The sequence below is a fragment of the Bufo gargarizans genome, chromosome 9 (genome assembly GCF_014858855.1).
Source record: "Bufo gargarizans isolate SCDJY-AF-19 chromosome 9, ASM1485885v1, whole genome shotgun sequence".
In the NCBI taxonomy this organism is placed as follows: domain Eukaryota; kingdom Metazoa; phylum Chordata; class Amphibia; order Anura; family Bufonidae; genus Bufo; species Bufo gargarizans.
This window is the reverse complement of record NC_058088.1, coordinates 21,465,650-21,489,171: the sequence shown is the minus strand read 5'-3', so window position 1 is coordinate 21,489,171 and position 23,522 is coordinate 21,465,650. Positions and strand designations below refer to the sequence as shown.

The following is a 23,522-nucleotide window of genomic DNA, read 5'->3' as shown; positions in this document are numbered from 1 at the left end:
CACTGGTCATGAATTCGTCTCAATGCTTTGTTTTAGACATCATCAACTGACTGACAATCTGTCAAATATTTTTTTTTCTGGTGTGTTTGACCTTTGGTCATAAAAACTAATGTGGAATCTGATAGTTTACATTGTTAACATACATCCTGCTTCCAGGATGATAAAGACCCTGTATCTGATGAGATCTATGTTAAATGTTTGTAGTGGTATCGGGCAGAACTGCAGTTATACATCAGGCAACATGCTAATAATTCTGTTTTACATTCTGGTCCATGCAATATGTAAAGTCTCCTGTTAACCACCTTTGTCTGTTTTAGGGTCCTGTTGGATTCCCAGGAGATCCTGGACCCCCTGGAGAGATGGGACCTCGAGTAAGTACTCATGGATTAATTAAAATGAGTCAAGTTCTGGAAGTGTTAAACCATGATCATTAATTGTGAGTAGGGAACAAGTCAGGTTATAGTATAGATCTGAGGGGTCCTCACCCTGGGGACATGTGCTGTAGCTATTCACATGCCTATAGAACTGACTTGGAAAAAAAGGTGTAGTTAATTTTCCTGCCTGTATAAAATAGTTGGGTCTGTCAAGAGGCTGTCCAAGTGATGGCCTAACCTAAGAATTGCTTGTAAAAATATTACACATTACAAATCTTAGCTTGCTGGCTACATTCAATTTTTTTCAATATATGTCCACATTCAGAAGTGCAGAGGTAGAAGTCCAGACCCAGTGCCTGGGGGGACCTAAAGGCCACTCTATCACATAAGAAGTACAATAAATGGCACATTAAAGTTGGGGTTGCTGCTACAGATTTTTGCATTGGGACCCAGGATCTTCAACTTATGCCCCTTGCACATTATTCCCCTCAGTATAAACATATATAACACTGTAATGTATTCTAGCTGTTCTCCTAGAAGCCCATTCACACACTGCCATAGGAAACTACGTAGGTTTAGGACCCCTCACCTTTTCCTTCAAGCCTTATTATTCACCATGTCTGGTGATTTGTGTTATTCTTATCCCCTGATTTCTGTTGATGATTGTTACAGGGACAAGATGGAGCAAAGGGTGATCGAGGAGAAGATGGTGAACAAGGAGAGGCAGTAAGTGGACATTCCTCGGTGAATTCTCAAATAGCTGTTGCTGATATCTGCAAGACAGTGTAATACATCTGTTGAGTTAAATATAGGGATTTTGACTCTATAAAAGATATCAAAATAATAAAAAATTTGATTGAATGAATGTGGCCTTTATCTCTACGAACCTGCTGATTTCAGTAGGATTGGCAGAAGTGTAATGTGTATAGGAGTGTCCCAATTCTTCTCTGACAGCAGATGTCAGGGAAAAGAAACATTGGGCCATGTTGGATTTCAAAGTTGCTCTTGTGGGAGATCACACCATCAAAGGAGGTGTCTGGTAGCGGTTTATTACCCAATTCCCTTTGAGATCAGATTAGGGCCAGGAGGAGCAACTGCTGGCTGGACTTATGTAAGGTGTATGGTCATCTTTAGTGGTCTACAGTAGTTGGGGAAGTATTTCCTACCTGGGTGCTCACATGTTATTCATGTTGCCTATGACTGGAAGTGAACACAACTTTATGAACAGCTGCAAAGTTGTCTTAACACTCTGCCTTATCACTTACAACTCCTCTATAAGTCTTTTTTAGGGCACACCTTTCAAGCGCTACCTAATTCAGACCACTTTTAGTCTACATTATGGAATTTGAGTCCCTTTTTTGTAGGAAACTGACACTTTCTCAAGACCTACTGATACATACATTGACAGAATCTCGATTTAGAAAATGCCACTTGGGACTGAGCTTTGTTGTACACCAGGTCTAGTGGTTCGGCTAAACAGCAGAATCGTGTGGTCTGATGCCAAATATGGTTGTCACTTAACAGGATCGGGTCCTACTTATAGACTGACATGACTTGAAGTCCTTACTTAAATTTAGATGGCCACTTATTCTGGTCAGCCACTTCCCAAATTTCCTCTGAAGAGAAGTGTCTGCCTGCATGGAAAGGAGTAATATGCTCACAGCATATTGCTTTTTCAGAGACAATAGTATTCCATGGTAATGCCGAGGACACAAAGCTTTACATGGCTTAAAAAAACAATATGATCATTGACGTTGCTTTAGACATATACTGCAAAGCACAAGTATCACAAAACATTGCTCATAGAGATGCAGGCATATATTTACGTGAATAAGTTCTTATATACTGCGCTTATTTTTTAGGGATCTCCTGGTCCTACTGGAGAGAATGGACCCCCTGGACCATTAGGAAAACGAGTAAGTAAAAGTTGGAATTAAATTAAATAACCTTGAATTTAGTTTGTCTTGAACTTGACCTCTCAGTTCCTCAATCTCACCTTTTTAATGTAATTTCTGAGTTGATTTGTCATCTAATGGTATCCAGTACATGATGGCGGCCTTCCTGTGAATTCTATACAATGACAATATGTCTTACTTTTCTCTCTCTCTCGCAGGGTCCTGCTGGTCCATCTGGTCCTGAAGGTCGTCAGGGAGAAAAAGGAGCTAAGGTAAAAGTGGAGTATTCAACTCCATGATCTTACGGATAAATGTCATGTCTTAATGAACAGTCTGATATACGACCTAGCATTACAGTGTTTCTTAATACACTTCTTTATTTGCTTTTAGGGATCACCTGGTGCTCTAGGTGCTCCTGGTAAGACAGGTGCTGTTGGACCTCAGGGAACTGCAGGAAAGCAAGGACCAGAAGGACTAAGGGGCATCCCTGGAGCTGTGGTGAGTGCTATGCTCAAAATAGATGGTACATACTGTATGTAAAACAGGTATATCAATAGTTTTATTACATATATGCCCCAATTAAAACCATGCAGTCATTTCCTGGCCTGACGCAGCAATTACGGTAAATAATCTACAGCCATTTTGCCCTACATACTGGGCTGATCTGAATACAGTATAGTGAAGTCACTTACCTGCTACCAAAGTGGATACTGGAACTTCATACTTATATTTTGTAACCAAATCAGATTTGCCAAATTCCACTTTTTGAAGCAGACATGTCACAAGTCCTTCTGGCTACTCAAGCTGGGCAAATCTTTAGAAATGGATTGGGTATTTTAATTAGGATTTTGAAAGCCAGGGGTGTATCTCCAGTGAAGGCAGACCATGCAACTGCTGGGCTGCAGCCGCCCATTCCGAGCCGGTTGATTGCACAAAATTCCTTTCCACTCCTGGCTCACTGTCTCCTTTCGACTTATTCCGAGGTCACATTGTAGTGTCACAATTTTGCCCAAAAAAATCACTCCGAAACAAAACAACAAACCATAAACTGTGAATAAGTCATATGCTGGCGTCGGATGGCCTTCATGTGGACAATTTTAGTGTCTGTAGTAAACAATACCCTGTTCTCCAGTGGTTTTACCGAACCGGACATAGATCAGTATAGAACCCTCCAGTTCAGTAGAACTCCAGGAGCAGAGAAGGACTGACGGGCCGTCGGTCAGCCACTACATAGTAAATCAGTAAGTGGTTTACTCTGTACGGGCTGGCATATAACAGGTAAAAGGGCACAAAATATGTATGGGTTAGGACGTATATGTGTAAAAATATGTGTAGAGAGCATGCACTTGTATGTAGTTAACATGTGTGTCTGGAATGCATGTATGTACTGAGTGTGCAAATAAACATAAATACTAAATATGTGTGTGTAGTGCATGATGGTATTATTTGGGCACTCCATTGTGGTATTGTTTGGACACTAAGTGACAACGTTATATATAGCAGAGGTTACTCTGACTCAATAGTTAATGGTCAAGTGGCCCTTTCAAAATGCTGCCATAAGGCACGGTGTTTTCTATTTTCTCCTCTGCTGAAAGCGAAAGACAATGGGCTTCGACTATTCTAACAAAAAACTTTAGTGTTTCCCACAGCAACTAATCAGATCACTGTTTAATAATCCTTATTGGTGGTTTTCTATGGACAAACCTCACTTTTGGTCACCATTCAGTCTAATGACACAAACACACCTCACTCATATGGTTAGAGCGGTGTACTGTAACCATGCAGGGATCTGATTTTTTTTTTTGTCTGTCCATAGGGTGAACAAGGTCGTCCAGGAGCAACAGGTCAAGCTGGACCCCCTGGACCTGTGGTAAGTGAGACAACAGCGGGTTTACTATATAAAATCTACACTTGGTGAGAATATACTAAGCTAGCTATTTGTCCTTTAGGGTCCTCCCGGATTGCCTGGGCTCAAGGGAGATGTTGGCGCTAAAGGAGAGAAGGTAAGAGACTGGACTTTTATTTTATTTGACTGTGTATGTAAAGAATATGTAGACACATTGGTATATTTTTTATACATTTAAATTACCAATATATAGCTAAACAGCTCATATCACATCACCGACATGCATCCATCTTACAAAAGAGGCTGAATGAATACATTTGGACAATATAATTATTATTTGTTACGGACCGTTTCAGCAGACAAGGGGTTAAGATCTGTTTAGGCGATATGCCCCTTTCTGAGAGACAGGCACAGCTACTGCAGAACACCAAACTCCCGAACTGGATACAAAATAGCACTCCAAACTGGAACCTCGCGAATAGCTGCTAGCAGACGAACAGGAAAAGCATACAATCAGCTTACACTCCTGGCAATCAGTCTCTAACAGCATACAGGGAATCCCCCCAATGACGAGACAAGGCTCCGTGTTGAGGGTCAAGCAGTGGTCTGACTGTACTTCAGGTACAGCCTCTTTTATTCATAAAAAACAAACATAGTACTGCCCACAGGGTTTTGAAATCCAACCAATCAATATCTTACAACACACACAATGCAAGTACAGCAACCAATCGTTCACGCCCCCTAGAGGACCAGAAGGGAGACTGCGACACAGAACAGATACAACACATCCCCACAATGCATCATGGTTTCCTCCTATCTGTCCCGGAGACAACCGAGGGCAATCCAATTATCTCTCAGGACAAAGGGAGATCGCCAATACACATGTGGAGACAACAGAACAGACATCACCATTTAAACACACAATGGGACAATGGCACAATGGGATAATAGAAACACACCCAGCATATTCCTCCCAAGCTGACAAGTTACACTTATTATAAATTGTTCCAACTTTGTGAGGTTACATTGTCCATACATATAACTTACATCAATTTAAACAGTATAACTTGGGGACAAACCTATCCAAAATTCCCTGGAATAGGTTCAGGGGTTTAAAAGTTAGTATGGGCCATAATCCTGAGGCAAGAGGCGTTTAAACAGGCCTCTCCAAAACCCAGTGGCGAGGTTGGTTTCGTCACATTATTAATAGTATATCATGTTTTTAACTGCAGTTTTACAGAAGGATAACCTTGGGTCTTAAAGGGGTTGTCCAGCAGGAGAAATTATTTAAAAAACACCTTAGAATGTTCTAAAATAAAAAAAAGTAGTAAAACCAACCTTACCAGTTCCTGCTGCTCCTGTTTTCCGAGACATCACCAGTTTTTACTTCCTGCTCCTTCGCGACAAGGACATGTGACCATTGCAGCCAATCAGTGATTGGCTGCAGCATAATATGTTCAACCAGTAATTGGCTGCAGCATTACATGTCTGCGTAGAGAAGGAGCCCGTAGTACAAACTGGTGGGGCGTATCAGAAAGAAATGAGTGGAGGTTGGGTTGGGTGAGCAAAAAGCTTTACTTGGCATGCTATTTTACACAATTTTTTTTATTTTTTAAGTGAACGATCAGGACAAGCCCTTTAATATATCTGGGCAGCAGTTTCTGACTTCAGTGAACATATGGGATAAGAGGCTGCAGGAAATTATATTTAACCCAAAATAGAAGAGAATTATTGGAAATAGGGTTGGGAAATATTAACCTAAAAAACATTTTGTAAGGAAATTGTTAAGACTAAACACAAAACTTCTAGTTGTCCCCAATTTTACCTTATGAGAAAACCCAATAATTTTTAACCTGACGAGGGCAGATACTGTCCCTGTTTGCTACCACGAAATGTTGGAGAGCATTACATGTATAACATGGGTGACATTATGACTGATACTTTAGTAGACTAATGTTAAATATGTCACATGTGAACCTCAATATCAGTAGTAATACTGGAGTAACTTACTTTCCTCATTGTTTAGGGTCACCCTGGTCTTATTGGACTCATTGGACCAACAGGAGAGCAGGGCGAGAAAGGTGACAGAGGTCTGCCGGGCCCAGCTGGCAAAACTGGATACAAAGGAGAACCTGTGAGTCTAGTCATTATTATATACATCTGTGTTTGGGTACCGTATGAGCATTATCTTGTGTCTTATTCCATTTTTCTTTGTACTGTAGGGTATTGCTGGTGTCACAGGTCCTATTGGCCCAGGAGGATCTGCCGGGCAACCTGTAAGTCCTTCTGCCTCCATTAAGTTTCATTATTATACCCTTCTTATATCACATTCACTCCAGGTCTTGAACCCTAAAATACATTTAGCCTTTAATGAAGCGACCCTTCAGACTCCCCTTCATTAAGGTTCTTTACCCTCAGTATATGTGTGACAATCATGTTTACTATCTGTATTATATTCTGCCCTTGTTGTATTGGAAATGACCTCTTTATGCACTGACTTCCTGGTGAGCCTGTGATAGGCTTGTGTTTATGAAAAGCAACCAATCAGGAAAGTCCAGACTCCATGCTGTAGCCAATGATCAGACAGGGGATGTGTCTCAGACTACCTTAGACTCCCCTTAGGCACTGTAGCCAAGTTGTAGTCATGGATCACAGCTCTGCTGTAATGGAGCTGAGCTAAAAAGCCACCAGAAAGTTAGATTTAAAGAAGGTAAATAGCAGGTAATCCTCCTCTTCGGGTACTGATTAGAGATGTCCCGAACTATTCGCCGGTGAATATCGCATGTTCGCGTTCGCCGCGGCGAGTGAACATATGCAATGTTCGGTACGCCTCCTATACGTCATCATTGAGCAAACTTTGCCCCTGTACCTCACAGTCAGCAGACACATTCCAGCCAATCAGCAGCAGACCCTCCCTACCAGACCCTCCCACCGCCTATCAAAAAGCAAGGACAGCATCCATCTTAGATTAATTCTGAAGCTGCAGTGTCACAAAGTTGTAATCGCAATGCGAATAATATAGGTTATATTAATCGCATTGCGATTACAACTTAGAGCTGGGTTCCTAATGGTTATATTGATAGAATATAACGAAGATTGAGAATATAGTGCTATATTCGTTGTCAATTCTAGCAATACAACCATTAGGAGCTCAGATCTAAGTTGTAATCGCAATGCGAATAATGCAGGTTATATTAATCGCATTGCGAATTCAACTTAGAACTTCTGCTGACTTCCGTGCTCATGGAGCGTCCCCATCACTATGGGAACGACTCCATGCTAGAATGTACTGTCGGATTTGGGAAAGTTGAAATCGCAATGCGATTAATTCAAGTTCTTTAAATCGCATTACGATTTCAACTTAGAACTTCTGCCGACTTCCGTGCTCATGGAGCGTCCCCATCACCATGGGAACGACTCCATGCTAGAATGTACTGTCGGATTTGAGAAAGTTGAAATCGCAATGCGATTAATTCAAGTTCTATAAATCGCATTACGATTTCAACTTACCACACTCTGCGTCAACTACGTAATTTTCCATGGGAGTTTTGCCATGGATCCTCCTCCGGCATGCCACAGTCCAGGTGTTAGTCCCCTTGAAACAACTTTTCCATCACTATTGTGGCCACAAAGAGTCCCTGTGGGTTTTCAAATTCGCCTTCCTATTGAAGTCTATTGCGGTTCGCCCGGTTCGCACAATCGCGGAAATTCGCGTTCGCCATTCGCGAACGGAAAATTTTATGATGCGACATCTCTAGTACTGATTTCTGAGATCCTGACTAGTCAGTTGTATTAAGTATATGAGGTAGAGAAAGTAGGTGCCCAACTGGGGCTCATCTAGATAGCCCTGCAGAATATTTCAGTGCTACAGAGATACATGTTTGAGATAATTTCCATTTGTGTTCTGAATTTACTTTTCTTTATTTTTTTAGGGACCTCCTGGTCCTAAGGGAGCTAAGGGTTCCTCGGTGAGTAAACTGTACCAGCTCATGGTTTTCCAGCTGCCATCTTGAGGTGGAGCCCTTACTTTATTTAGTGGTGACATTACAGCTACTAATATAACTTTCATTTAAGCATTACACATGGGGACATATGGAGGGGATGTGTGTTTATTCACATTCATACGTTTGTCTTCTTCTTGCTTTTGTGATGTACATCATGATTATAGAAATTCAGCTTATTATAGTCATAGCCAACTCTTATTCAATTATAGTAATAGTTTTTATTCTATAAGTGGACAGACTGTTAGATGTTTGGATGGATGAAGATTATACAGTCTTTGTACCCTATACCTCAGTCTATCCTATGTCCATCTCTGTCAATTATACACTTTCTATATGTTGTCCATTTCTATTTTCTTACTCATCTGTCCATTATAAACAGGGACAAGCCGGACCCAAAGGACAGAAGGGTGTACAAGGTCCACCTGGACCTCCGGTAAGTGCTGCTTTAGCTTGATGAACATAACCTATGATTTTTCTGAGTGGATAGTTGATTGCAAACATCTTACCTTCCATTTTTTGTACAGGGACCTCCAGGTGAAGTCATCCAGCCGCTACCTTTCCAGATGCCCAAGAAAAGTAAGCGCTCCATTGATGCAAGTCAGTTCATGGCAGATGAACCTACTGGGGATTATGTCGATGGCATGGAAGAAATCTATGGATCTCTCAATGCTATAAAGAAAGATATCGAGCTGATGAAGACACCCTTGGGCACAAAGGAACACCCAGCCCGCACATGCCTGGACCTGCGACTGTGCCACCCAGAGTTTCCAGATGGTAAATAAGAGTAGCGATCACAGGGTTGATGGAAACAATGCAATAATAAAAAAACTATTCCAACAAGGACACCTATAAGAAATGTTCAGGGGCAATTAAAGTGGTGGACATTTATGATATATACACATTTTGCATGAGAAGGAAAAAAATCAAGGACCCTCATTCCTCTAGGCAAGGCAGTGGTCAATGGCAGGAGGTGGTCGCATCCTGGTGGAGAATGAATGGGGAGATGACCTCTCTTAACTTAACTCAAGCTTGCTTGGCTCTTTCCATAACTTAAATATAGAGAACAACAAGGTACAGGCACCTCTCCGTTCAATCTCCAGCTGGAATACAGAGCCTTGACTGAACTTTCATTATATTTTGTTTTGTATCTGAAGCATTTACCTTTGCTGAGGTTTGCTACATCACATTGGGAGCTCAGAATCTGACAATTGACACCTTTCCATGTGTTACTGTTTGTTAAGCTTCATTTCTCATGTCAGCAAAGGTGGTCTTACTCTTTAAATTTGGTCACTGGTGTGTTATAACACAATTGTCCTTCCTCTCAGGTGAATATTGGATTGATCCAAACCAGGGCTGCACCCGAGATTCTTTCAAGGTCTTCTGTAACTTCACAGCAGGTGCAGAGTCCTGTATCTACCCCAGCAAGGACATTGAGAAGGTTAGCAGTACAATTGTACGATTACGCTAAGCTGGATGAGATATAGCATTGTTGCTCACCAGTTTTTCTCGCTTTTAGGTTAAGATGTCTACCTGGAACACTGAGAAGAAAGAAACCTGGTACAGCAAGTTCAGGAGTGGCCGTAAGGTTAGTGCACACAAAGGCGGGAATTTAAAGATGGTGGCCACCCTATTATCAGTAGTATCTGTCTCATAACATGTTGCATTTCTTGATATCCCACCGCTGTTTTAAAGGAATTCTGTCATCTGGCTATAGAGATACAGACATGCACGGCTAGATCGCCGCTAGCATGTCCGCAATATACCGGTCCTATAGGATTTTAGAGATATGTAAATTAGTCTTGTAAGGTGACCAAGGGGCTGTACGAACCTTCCTGGTGCCCAGCCACGCCCGCCTGTGAAGGAGCCCAGCACCGCCTATGTCCTTTCGTCATCGATAGATAGCCGTAAACTCGCAGTTCCTTCCCTGAGGCTGATGCCAGCACAGGGAAGGAACACTATACCAGCACTGTGCATGCGCGAGCTCGCGCATCGCGAGATTGCGGCTATCTAACGGTGACGAAAGGCGGAGATTCGGAGGACATAGGCGGTGCTGGGCTCCTTCACAGGCGGGCATGGCTGGGCACCAGGAAGGTTCGTACAGCCCCTTGGTCTCCTTACAAGACTAATTTACATATCTCTAAAATCATTGTTTAAAGAAAATAAAAGCACACAGCCCTATAGGACCGGTATATTGCGGACATGCTAGCGGCGATCTAGCCGTGCATGTCCGCAGCTCTATAACCTAAAACTTGGTGACAGAATCCCTTTAAGATAACATAGTTATAGATGTGTGCGCATCGGTCCATCCATAAAGTGTTAATTGTTAACAAGTGGCGTAATAGTCATTAAAATTTCTGCTATTCAGTTGTAACTAAAAAAATCCTATTTACAAAAAATTGTATTCTGCTTTATGTCGATTTTAACTTAATCTCTCTTTATTTAATTTCCTGGCAGTTCTCTTACGTTGACTCAGACAATAACCCCATTGGTGTAGTCCAGTTGACCTTCCTCCGCCTGCTGAGCATTAGTGCCCGTCAGAACTTCACCTATAACTGCCACCGCTCTGCTGCCTGGCACATGGCCTCTGCTGATAGCTACCAAAACGCACTGCACTTCATGGGCGCCAATGATGAGGACCTTTCCTTCCACACAAGTCCTTATATCAAGGCTCTCAGAGATGGATGTTCGGTAAGTAGAAGTAATTTTTACAGGATTAGGCTACTTTCACACTTGCGGTTTGCTCTCTGGTTTGGGAACGCAACTAAACGTAACGGAATGCATTTTGGAGCATTCCGTTCTGTTCCGTTCAGTTTTTTCCCCATTGACAATGAATGGGGACAAAACGGAAGCATTTTTTTTTCCGGTATTGAGCCCCAATGACGGATCTCAAAACTGGAAAACTAAAATGCTAAGTAGCCTTGGACACACATCGTCTGTAAAAAGTTTTGCAAAAAAGGATTATTTTACTTATATTTTGAGTTGATTTTGTACTAAAATTTAAAATATATGACCAACAAGTCAGTTTCTCTCTGGAAGTGCAGTCTGCTCCACCTGGCAGATCGGTGTGTGTGGCAAAAATGCAGTTGGTTTAGAATAGCATTAGCTGGCATAATATGAATAGCAGATGTTTTTTCCATCATAATGTAGAGGGCCATAGTTGATCAGTCAACAAGAGAAGTACTTGAAGTACCAAGGACAGCCTAAGATTGTGCCAGAGAAGTGGATAGAGAGAGAACCAAGGCACAAGCGATATCAAAAATATCAATACCAGGGATAGCAGACAATAAGGACAAGGACCAAATCACAGCAAAATCTTGGCAGAAAAAAGGACAACATAACTAGAGCTTCTGGATCACATGGTTTGATCATTGAAGATCTTTAGCATCAGAAAGTTGTGGTCATGGAGCTATTTTTCAGAAGTAAGAACAGTGTATTTTCAAAAAGTTGCAAATTTTGCTAAACAGAACTTTCAGCAAATTTTTTTGACTTTTATATGTTAGAGTAAAATCTTTCATAAAGTCCCCCCATGGAGAATACAGGACACAGGGCTCTACAAATACATGGACTAATTGACACACAGCTACAGGAGTGCAGTGGAATTCATGGCACTTTTAAATAAGTAATAATAATGTAGACAGAGAAAACTTTTATGAATCTTACAATTGGAGAACTGAGCCGATGCAAAAGCCAGAGCAGATGCCTAATATTTAGAGATATACAGTAGATCACATATTCACATAACAGTTTTCTCAAGTAATAAACATTTTGTAACTAACTGCATTCTGTGTTTTCATCTACAGATGAGGAAGGGCACCGACAAGACTGTGCTAGAGATTCTCACTCCACGTGTAGAACAACTTCCTTTGACGGACGCTATGTTTATGGACTTTGGAGAACCCAACCAGAAATTTGGATTTGAAGTGGGACCTGTATGTTTTATGGGCTGAGGCAATTAAAAAATAGAGACAATCCCCCACCCAACTGTACCCCCTTCTTAAAAAAGGAGATGCCCGACCCCCTTTTCCTTCATTCCCGTACACCAGTATTCGAGAATCTCAGCTGACAAGGAGCAGAAAGCAAGCACTTCCAATGAGGTGCTACAAGAGACCAAAAAAGTCCCTGGTCAACCCGTGACAGAGACCTAAAGCTGGGTGGATATTCTGATGACCAAAGAAAGATTTTTTTTATCATAGACTTTTAGCTAGAATTATTTGTGGCTTTTTAAATAAGACATAAAGACGACAGTCCCATGCAGAAAAAAAAAAGAAAAGGGTGTGGACTTCCCATGTCCTACAAAATTCACATTGTGGACATAATGAGCCACTTTTTTTTTGCCCAAAAAGAGCTTTCTCTTTCTTTTATTTCAAGCTCTTATGTCTCCCAATTTAAAATGATCACATGCAGATTTTTAAAAACAGGACTCTATTTTTTTCTTCTGTGGATAAATAAAAGTTTTAAATATTATTTAAAAAAAATAATAATAATTATAATAATAAAATTTGTTATAAATTTCCCTTCTATCTTGCACAACATGGGAAAATATTAATAGAAACATATGTCCTGAACAGATAAGAAGACAATTAAAAATCTGTGAACCAGTTTTTACTATGGTGCTCGGAGTAAAGCTTACGTTTTGCCCTTAAAGATTATAAAAAAAATTCTCACAGGTGCTCAGAGTATTACTGTGTAATGTTTGTAAGTATTTTTTGTATTGTAATATATAATCTATAATTTTGCTGCTTTTTATTTTATTTTATTTTTTGTTCTTATTCTTGCGCATGTCCATACATGACTTCTTGCCGGCCACTATCCACCTCCTGCCGCCTCTCTCCACTGTTACATCCAGTCCCTGTTCTCTATTCTGCTCTGTGTCTATAGTTTCCTATTTTATTTAAATAAATAATGTGCAAAAGGTGAAATCCACAGAGGAATAAAATGGCCGGTCGGGTTCTTTTCTTGAGTTCTGGAAAATCTACACATTTCTATGCACTGTGTGCTCTCTACTCATGGCTATGGGAGTTTCAAAAATAGCCAAGCGACTATGCACGACCACCTGTCCATTCACAGTTATGGGACTGGCAGAAATAGCCGAGTGCTGGGTCTGTGAATAGAGGGTGGGAATGCTCGAATAAATGGAGTCTGCCACCTCCAAAATCGGTTTCAAACTAAGCATACTTGCATGTAGGATAGGTGTCCCTGAATCATAACCATACAGTTATTGTCAAAATTTAGTCCTCTAATCCTGAGAAATGTTTCCTTTTTATACAAATATGGGTTAGGTGCACTGTGGGCAAGACCCTCTTAGGTAAGTGCACTAATGCTCGACCAGTTATGCTGACCAGCACCTCCCCCTTTGGTTTGATTGACAGTCCCGGGGATTTTAGAGCTGGTGGCGATTATGCAGGGATGTCAAGTGCGCTGAATAGACCAGCTCCGCCCCCAGTGCACAAAAAAAACTAATTTGCATAATAATAAAAAGCATTTCTCAGGTTTATAGGAGCAGATTCTCACATGAAAGTATAGTTATGTTTTGATGCATCTATCCTACATGGCGGTATACCTGAAACTGATATTAATGTTGATATACATTATAAATAGTGGTCAAGCTTATGGGTTTATATCTAATCCCTCTATGGTCTATGGTGCTTTAGTCAATAATACTTAAAGGGGTTCTCCAGGAATTAAGAAAATGAAAATACTTAAATATTGCTTTATTATAAGTATATTCTCAAATACCTTTCATTAGTTATAATGCCTCGTTTTGTCTGGGGAGAAATTATCAGGGGAAACAAAATGGCCGCTGTCCCATTAGTTCACACAAAACCTGTCCCGATCACACATGAGGACAAGTTACTTCACAGCACTGAGGTAAAGAGCTGCCTCCTCCTCCTCTCTACTTGTCAGGGATTATGATCCAGAATACAGATGATAAGAACTTTAGCTGAATCTCTGGGGAATTTAGTTCATGAAGAGACATGAAGTACAGAGAGGACGGACAGGACAGGCTGTAGGAATGGAGGCTGCATACAAGTGCTGCTGCTCATTAACCACACTTCACCCTCCTCTCAGTCATGTCTTCTCATCTTCTCCATTCCCACGGAGATTCACCTGTATTCAGGATCATGATTCCTGACAAGCAGAGCAGAGAGGAGGATGAGGCAGCGCTATGGCTCATTATGGTGAAGTAACTTGTCCTGCCGTGTGATTAGGACAGGTTTTGTGTGCACTTATAGGACGGCAGCCATTTTATTTCTCCTAATGATTGCTCCCTAGACAAAACAAGCCATTCTAAGTAATGAAAGGTATTTGTGAATATATTTATTATAAAATAATATTTAAGTATTTTCATTTTTTTAATTCCTGGAGAACCCCTTTAAGGATGGGAGTTACCAGGGTATTTAACTAAGTTTTCATATAACTAAAACTTGAAAATAAACATAGTAATTTCAAGGCCAATGTAATTGTCAAGCGAGGCTCTCTCTATTCACCCAACCAACACATCAATCATTTCATGGACATCACATATGGGCGATAAAAAATGCATTTAGATATCATGAAAAAAACTTCAATATTATATAATAAAATGACACGATATACAGTGTTATTATAGGTTTGGTGAAGAGGTGACAGTTGGAGGTCTGGGGCAGGATACTAAATAGGTCCTGAATTTTTTGTAGGAGTTAATGCTCAGGTTTCTTCGATACAGAATCCAAACCTCCTGATTCTCTTCACACAGCCATTGTGTAAATCTGCACGGATCGGAAACACTGTGAAGTTTAGCTGCTGGTAAAATCTACAGCACAATAGAGTAGCAGCCACGTGAATAAGATTTTGCAAATATCATCCACTTGCTGCAGACATTTTCCACATGGACAGTATTTCAGAATGTCAGAAAGCACACAGATTTGTTGCAAATCTTTCCCACTGAGGCTCCTTTCACACCTGCGTTCAGGTGTCCGCTCGTGAGCTCCGTTTGAAGGGGCTCACAAGCGGCCCTGAACGCAGCCGTCTGGCCCTAATGCATTCTCAGTGGAGGCGGATCCACTGAGAATGCATCCGTCTGCCAGCACTCAGCCTCCGCTCCGCTCAGTGAGCGGACACCTGAACGCTGCAAGCAGCGTTCGGGTGTCCGCCTGGCCGTGCGGAGGCGAGCGGATCCGTTCCGACTTATAATGGAAGTCAATGGGGACGGATCCGCTTGAAGATGACACCATATGGCTCAATCTTCAAGCGGATCCGTCCCCCATTGACTTTCAATGTAAAGTCTGAACGGATCCGCTCAGGCTACTTTCACACTTAGAAAATTTTTCTAAGTTATAATGCAGACGGATCCGTTCTGAACGGAGCCACCGTCTGCATTAATATGAGCGGATCCGTTCAGAACGGATCCGATCGAACGCTAGTGTGAAAGTAGCCTGACTTGAATAAGGAATGCAGGCAACGCTACACTGCGATCTTCTGATGTGTTAGGTGTGTCACGCCCAAAGTGGCAGTGTAGCCACGTTCTAATCTCTTCAGTAATACTGGAGTTTTGCCAGCTGACTCATGATCCTTCAAAAATGTTGGCAGAAGAGTACTTTGGATGTCCTGGACCCATGTTAAAAAAAAACAAAAAACAATACCTGTTCCCTTCGACTAACTGCTGATGGTCTCCCATGACTCTGTATCTAACAGCAGCATGCTATATAGAATTATTACACATAAAAATTGCATTCAGGAGGTAATGCGAGGTACTAGTGTGTCTAATGATTCCAACTACTTTTCCACTGTCAATGGACACCTTTTTATCGTACCAATAGTTCTGCCTGGGTGAACTATGGGCCCACAAGCTTTTGGTACTTATCTGCCAACTCTGCAGAACACAACAGCTGATGCATCATGGAAATTGCATGCATGACGTTTTTCTGTTATAGAGCCGGAGGAGCTGAGCTGATTCATATATGGTTTTGTGGGAAAAGATGCAGTATATATATTTTTTATTATTTAAACCTCTGCTCTTTCTATGCTTAGGAGTCCACTGGGTGGCACTATCAGTGATTGGCAGCTATCTCTGTACACAATGATAAGGGGCAGGCTGTCAATTACTGGGTAAGACCTCCCCCTGGACTCTTAAGACAAGAAGGAGCAGACGTTTAAATTAGTAACTTACAATTTCTTCTGAGTCTTTCCAACCAAACATACATATCAGTCTGCTCACCTCCTCCTGCTCCTTTTAAGGAATAGAAACTCTAGAAGTTAGTTTGAGATTTTCAGGGGTAAGCATTAATACTTTTGTAGATCTTCATAAAAATCATACTATCAGGTTTCAGGAGCTCTGCAGTCATGTTGGGGATACGTCATTCTTGAGGCCAGTGAGTGGCTGCAGTGCTCATGTGACCACGAATGAGACATCATAACTCCTGTCAGGGGACAGGAGCCTTGGTGCTGGCACAGAGCGGCTTGTACAGGGGCTTGTACAGGGTACATTTTCTTCTTGGTTTAAAATGGGTTGTCCCAGTAAGACAATTTATATCCACAGGATAAGTGTCTGACCCCCACTGATCACAAGAACGGGGCCAATGCTCCCCTCTGTTCAACTCTAAGGGACTGCCAGAGATTGCAGAGTACAAATGCAGTGTCCTGAAATATACAGCAAAACACTGAAAGTGTTAATATCATTGTATTTCATGTATTATGTGCATGTACTGCAAATAGTATAAGGTTGTATAGGGAGTGGATGGTCCCATGAAGCTGGTCAGGGCTGGCTCCACCATTCTTCTCTAGGAGGAAGATTCTGGAGTTAATGGCTGACTGCTGAGGAGAGAACACCTTAGAGCAGCAAGAAGCAGATCGTATAGGTAGATTACATTTTCCTACAGCCCACGAACAACTTACAGAAAGTTTAGCAGACAGATTGCAGACTCTAGCCTAGAGAGGAAGGGTGGAGCCAGCCCTGTGCAACCTTATGGGACCGCTTATTCCCTATACAACCTTATGGGATTTGTAGTACATGCACATAATATATGAAATACAGTTGCTCCATTCAAACTGGGCAGCACGTGATCAGCAGGGCTCTCAGAGGTCAGACCCCCACTGATCAATCAATTATCCCCTGTCATGTGGGTAGGAAATAAGTTGTCTAAATTTCACAACACTGTTTAAGCAGTTTCCTGGTGGTCTTCAATTTGTTTTGGAGATCAGACAACCCCTTTAATGTTGCACGTGTGATTTCATTAGCCTCTCAATAGATAGCATGTTTTCTCTATTGAAAATCCTCAAGACGTGGCCTGTTGGGGTTCCCCGAAGACAAGTTTTGGAAGCTCCAGGATAACGTGGAAACACACAATCAGAGAACCGCTCAACAAGCAAGCATCTTGTCAAGATGATTTATGAGCAGGAGAATTTTCCAAGATAATCTTCCATAAGAAGCTAAAGTTTATATACAGCTTGAAATGGCCACTTACAAATGAAACCCTAGGATGTATTCAAACAATATGGTTGGGTGGAGTTTAACCCTTTCGAGTCCCAGACATTTTTCACCTTACGAAGCCAGTCAAATTTTGCAAATCAAACATGTGTCACTTTAATAACTCTGGAAAAGTTTTACTTATCCAAACCATTCTGAGATTGTTTTATCATGTAAATTGTACACACATTGTACTTCATGTTAATGCTAAATTTGAGTCAATATGTTTTACCTTTATTTAAAAAAAATCCCAAATTTATATAACATTTGTAAAAATTCACTATTTTCTAAATTTTAATTTGCCTACTTTTAAGACAGATCACGAAACCTCATAAAATAGTTATTAATTAACATTCACCATATGTCTACTTTAGGTTGGAATAATTTTGTAAAATTAATTTTATCTTAATAGCCTTTTTGAGGGCTTAGAATTTGAGAAGCAATTTTTAAAATTTTCAAGAAGGTTTCCAAAACTGACTTTTTTAATGACCAATTCAGTTCTTTGAGGAGCTTACATAACAGAAAGAAACCACCCATAAATGACCCAATTTTAGAAACCGCCTCCTTTTAGTTATTCAAAACTGATTTTAAAAACATTGTACCTCTACTAAAGCGAAATGGGGGTGAAATTTCAAAATGTTACTTTTTTCCATTTCAATCCATTTTTTTGTAACACAGCAAGGGGTAACAGCAAAGCAAACCTTAATATTTATAGCCCCAATTCTGCAGTTTACAGAAACACCCCATATGTGGTTGTAAACCATATGGTTTTTGGAGAGCAGATTTTGCTGGACTGGTTTTAGAACACCATGTCACTTTTGAAGAGACCCTGTGGTACCACTACAGTGGAAACCCCCAAAAAAGTGACTGGAAACTATACTTCCCAAGAAATGTTTCAAGGGGTCTAGTGAGCACCTTGATCGACAAGCATTTAATAGAATATAAAAAACTCTTGGCTGTAAAAATGAAAAATTTGAGGAAAAAGTCACTTTAGACCGAGATTTGTCATTTTCACAAAGGGTAACAGAAAAAAGTCACACTACAATTTGTTACCCATTTTCTCTTGAATATGACAACACCCCATATGTGGTTGTAAACTGCTGTATGGAAACACTGCAGGGCTTAGAAGGGAAGGCGCACCATATGGCTTTTGAAGAATAGAATTTGCTGGACTGGTTTTCCGGTACCCCTACAGTGGAAACCCCCAAAGAGTGACCCCCTTTTGGAAACTAAACACCTTGAGGAATTTATTTTTGGGGACGTAGTACTCCACATGCATCACAGAATTTGGAAAAACTTGGCTGTGAAATCGAAAAATTACATTCGTTTTCCAATAAAATGTTGCATAAGCCCCAAAGTTTTTATTTTCACAAGGGGTAACATGAGAAAAAGGACCCTACAATTTCTTACTCATTTTCTCCTGACTACGGTAACACCCCCTATGTGGTCATAAACTGCTGTTTGGGCACACTGCAGGGCTCAGAAGGGAAGGAGCTCCATGTGCATTTGAGGCTTAGTTTGTTCATTTATACAGCACTGGGCATCAACTGCAGAGACTATGAAGTTAAATAAAAAAAGAAACCCCCAAGAAGTGACCCTATCTTAGAAACAGCACCCCTCACAGAATTTGCCAATGGGTTTAGTAAGCATATTGACCCCATGAGTGTTTACTGCACTGCAGAAGTGGTGCAAAGTGAAAAATGCAATTTTTACACAGAAATGCCCATTTCAGTGCCAAATATGTTATGCCCACCCTGCATTAAGTCTCATTCACATGTCAGTATTCCACGTACGTGTGCTGTACATGTTCTCCATGGACAGCACACGCCCCCATTCATTTTAATGTGTGGACAGTGTTTCAGCACGGTCTGTGGGTCCATGTTTTTAGCACGGATGCATGCTCTATTTTGCATGTCTAATGTGCACATTGTAGTCTATAGGTCCGTGAAAACCACGGATTCAACACGGATGCCATCCGTGTTTCATCCGTGTTTCATGGATTAGGAAGAGATGCTTTGAAAATAATTTTTCAGCTGTTCAGCGTCACAGATTTGAGCACGGACATGGACGTGTGAATAAGGCTTTAGTGTGAAAAGTCAGCCCTCTTTTTATTATGCCGTGATTCCTCGTTTTAGAAACACTCTACATAAGACCCTAATCTTTTTCCTGGACATACACCGGGCTCAGGAGTAAAAGAGCACCATGTGCATTTGAGGCCCAATGTGGTGAATTATGCATCTTGTGCTGACAACTGTAGACAATATGGGGTGAAATAATAAATGGACCACCCTAGAAGTGACCCTATTTTGGAAACTGAAATTAATGAGCAGGGGACGATGCAAAATGAAAATTGCAATTTGTTTCCACATATATGACATTTCAGTGCCCAATATGTTTCGGCCAGGGATCAGCCTGCCGGATCCATGCTACCGCAAGTCCACCGTGCCGGTGGAAGTCCGTTCCGGCCCCATTCACTATAATAGGAGCGGGCCGGAGGTCCGGCCGCAGCACGGCAAACATGCCGAGAGACGGCCAGAATAAAACTACAGCATGCTGCAGTTTTTGTCCTTCCCCCTCTCGGCATGTCTGCCGTGTTGAGGCCGGACCTCCGGCCTGCTCCCAATTAGTGAATAGGACCGGATCGGACTTCTGCTAGCACGGTGGATTTGCGGTAGCACGGATCCGGCAGGCTGTTTCCCCGCCGGAACAGCCTGCCGGAAAAGGCTACCACAAGTGTGAAAGTAGCCTAAGGCACCCTGTGCCGTTTAAATTGTTAGGTAGGTTCTACTGGTTACTGAAATGCCATAAAGGTTGATGTGAACTGCTGTTGGGTACACTACAGGGTTCGGGAAAGACCATCTAACGGCTTTTGCAGTGCATATTTTGATGTATTGGTTTACAGGTGCCTGTTGCTTTCACGCAGCCTCTGCAGTACCAGTGCAGCCATTTTCTAAGAAACAAAGTTTTTTATTTTTCTCACGATGGAGCTGAGTGAGGGATTATTTTTTGTAGGGGATTTTGTGTGCTATTTCACCACACATATGAGTTCTTGATCTCTTTTTATTTAACTTTTTTGGGAAACAGATTAAAGAAAAGGCAGCAACCCAGCCATTACTTTTTGGGTTTTGTTATTGTGGTGTACACCGTGCGAGAAAAGTGACATGTTATATTTATCCTTTATTCTGCTCTTCAATAAAATTACAGAGATACCAATTTTATATAGTTTATTTTTTTTACATTTTACCACTTTTTATCATTTTTGAAAAAAGATCATATTTTTGCCATATATTTTTTATTTTTCTGTCTTGTGCGAGGGCACGGTTTTTGTGGGATGAGATTAAGTTTTCATTAGTATCATTTAGGGGTACATAAGACTTTATTGTTCACTGGATATTATGCTTTTTATGAGTTAGCAAAAAATTGCTGTTCTGGCACCGTTTCTATTTATTTTTTACGACGTTCACTGGATGGGATAGATAATGTAATGTTTTATAGATCCTTTGTCTATTTTTAATTTTTATTTATATTTTAAATGGCCTGATGAGGGTAAAGGGGAGCTTTTTTTGCTTGAAACTGTTAGCTTTTATTTTTATAAAACACTTTTTTTTATATTTGTCTCACTAAGCGACTTTTGTGGGTCCGATCCCTTTTCCAATGCAGTACTATTGGTAAGGCCTTGGGCTGCCATAGCAACTCACCATGCTGCCATAACCCAATCACCATGCTGTACATGTATGGCGCAGTTCTTTAACACGATTTCAGCCACACCGTACATGTATGGCCAAGATCTAGAAGGGGTTAACTGGATTAAAACGGCATAAAAAATAAACAGCATGCAGTTTATCTGCTTTTCTTGTGTAGTTGCAGTCCTTACAGTTAAAACATGCTAAAGGGAATCTGTAAGCTCCGAACCCCCCCCCCCCTCAAACTAGAGATAATGCTGGTTTGTCAAAGCACAGCGTTGTATGAAGATAAAAATTCCATGGTCGGACTCACTACCACTTACACTATACACTGCTTACTATAGTTTGGGGTTGTTTGGGAGCTGACAGACTCCCTTTAAATAAATAGGTTTCACTTGTAAAAAGCGTAACTGCATTAAAAGCAACGTAAAAAATAAACGCACTTTGTAAATACAGTTGCAAGAAAAAGTATGTGTAATGAAATGGATTTCTGCAGAAATTGGTCAAAAAATGTGATCTGATCTTCATCTAAGTCACAACAATAGACAATCAAAGTCTGCTTAAACTAATAACACACAAAGAATTAAATGTTACCATGTTTTTATTGAACACACCATGTAAACATTCGCAGTGCAGGTGGAAAAAGATCCCCTAGACTAATTACATCTCCAAGAGCTAATTGGAGTGAGGTGTCAGCCAACTGGAGTCCAATCAATGAGATGAGATTGGAGGTGTTGGTTACAGCTGCCCTGACCTATAAAAAACACACACCAGTTCTGGGTTTGCTTTTCACAAGAAGCATTGCCTGATGTGAATGATGCCTCGCACAAAAGAGCTCTCAGAAGACCTACGATTAAGAATTATTGACTTGCATAAAGCTGGAAAGGGTTATAAAAGTATCTCCAAAAGCCTTGCTGTTCATCAGTCCATGGTAAGACAAATTGTCTATAAATGGAGAAAGTTCAGCACTGCTGCTACTCTCCCTAGGAGTGGCCATCCTGTAAAGATGACTGCAAGAGCACAGCGCAGACTGCTCAATGAGGTGAAGAAGAATCCTAGAGTGTCAGCTAAAGACTTACAAAAGTCTCTGGCATATGTTAACATCCCTGTTGGCGAATCTACGATACGTAAAACACTAAACAAGAATGGATTTCATGGGAGGACACCACAGAGGAAGCCACTGCTGTCCAAAAAAAAACATTGCTGCACGTTTACAGTTTGCACAAGAGCACCTGGATGTTCCACAGCAGTACTGGCAAAATATTCTGTGGACAGATGAAACCAAAGTTGAGTTGTTTTGAAGAAACACACAACACTATGTGTGGAGAAAAAGAGGCACATCACACCAACCTCAAAACCTCATCCCAACTGTGAAGTATGGTGGTGGGGGCATCATGGTTTGGGGCTGCTTTGCTGCGTCAGGGCCTGGACGGATTGCTATCATCGAAGGAAAAATGAATTCCCAAGTTTATCAAGACATTTTGCAGGAGAACTTAAGGCCATCTGTCCACCAGCTGAAGCTCAACAGAAGATGGTGTTGCAACAAGACAATGAGCCAAAGCATAGAAGTAAATCAACAACAGAATGGCTTAAACAGAAGAAAATACGCCTTCTGGAGTGGCCCAGTCAGAAGGCCTGACCTCAACCAGATGGAGATGCTGTGGCATGACCTCAAGAAAGCGATTCACACCAGACATCCCAAGAATATTGCTGAACTGAAACAGTTCTGTAAAGAGGAATGGTCAAGAATTACTCCTGACCGTTGTCCACGTCTGATCTGCAACTACAGGAAACGTTTGGTTGAAGTTATTGCTGCCAAAGGAGGTTCAACCAGTTATTAAATCCAAGGGTTCACATACTTTTTCCACCTGCACTGTGAATGTTTACATGGTGTGTTCAATAAAAACATGGTAACTTTTAACTCTTTGTGTGTTATTAGGTTAAGCAGACTGTGATTGTCTATTGTTGTGACTTAGATGAAGATCAGATCACATTTTATGACCAATTTGTGCAGAAATCCATATAATTCCAAAGGGTTCACATACTTTTTTTTTGCAACTGTATATAAAATATGCTCCATTAGTCAAACAGAATTTACCTAATGCTAGCTATTTTAAGGGAACAGTCCTGTCAGGAAATCCCTTGCCCATGTACAATATTAGGACATCATGGAAGTTGGTCCCTCGCTTGAGACCCCATTCTCTGTGCCAGAACAAAATGGCTCCTGCTCTGGTGCGCCCATTACACCCATGCCTTGCTGCAGGAGGGGACGGGG

At 41.1% G+C, this 23,522-nt stretch overlaps 1 protein-coding gene across 1 annotated transcript in view; it reads left to right on the top strand.

The window, feature by feature from the left end:
* COL11A2 (collagen type XI alpha 2 chain) overlaps positions 1 to 13,021 on the top strand; it is a 132,028-nt gene extending 119,007 nt beyond the window's left edge. Inside the window, exons 53-68 of the mRNA XM_044305311.1 lie at positions 318 to 371; positions 1,047 to 1,100; positions 2,237 to 2,290; positions 2,488 to 2,541; positions 2,660 to 2,767; positions 4,086 to 4,139; positions 4,219 to 4,272; positions 6,142 to 6,249; positions 6,338 to 6,391; positions 8,048 to 8,083; positions 8,499 to 8,552; positions 8,644 to 8,893; positions 9,445 to 9,557; positions 9,636 to 9,704; positions 10,574 to 10,807; positions 11,920 to 13,021. Coding sequence (XP_044161246.1) covers positions 318 to 371; positions 1,047 to 1,100; positions 2,237 to 2,290; positions 2,488 to 2,541; positions 2,660 to 2,767; positions 4,086 to 4,139; positions 4,219 to 4,272; positions 6,142 to 6,249; positions 6,338 to 6,391; positions 8,048 to 8,083; positions 8,499 to 8,552; positions 8,644 to 8,893; positions 9,445 to 9,557; positions 9,636 to 9,704; positions 10,574 to 10,807; positions 11,920 to 12,066 — 1,497 coding nt within the window. The 3' untranslated portion in view covers positions 12,067 to 13,021. The remainder of the gene's footprint in view (positions 1 to 317; positions 372 to 1,046; positions 1,101 to 2,236; positions 2,291 to 2,487; positions 2,542 to 2,659; positions 2,768 to 4,085; positions 4,140 to 4,218; positions 4,273 to 6,141; positions 6,250 to 6,337; positions 6,392 to 8,047; positions 8,084 to 8,498; positions 8,553 to 8,643; positions 8,894 to 9,444; positions 9,558 to 9,635; positions 9,705 to 10,573; positions 10,808 to 11,919) is intronic.
* Positions 13,022 to 23,522: the final 10,501 nt, after the last annotated feature.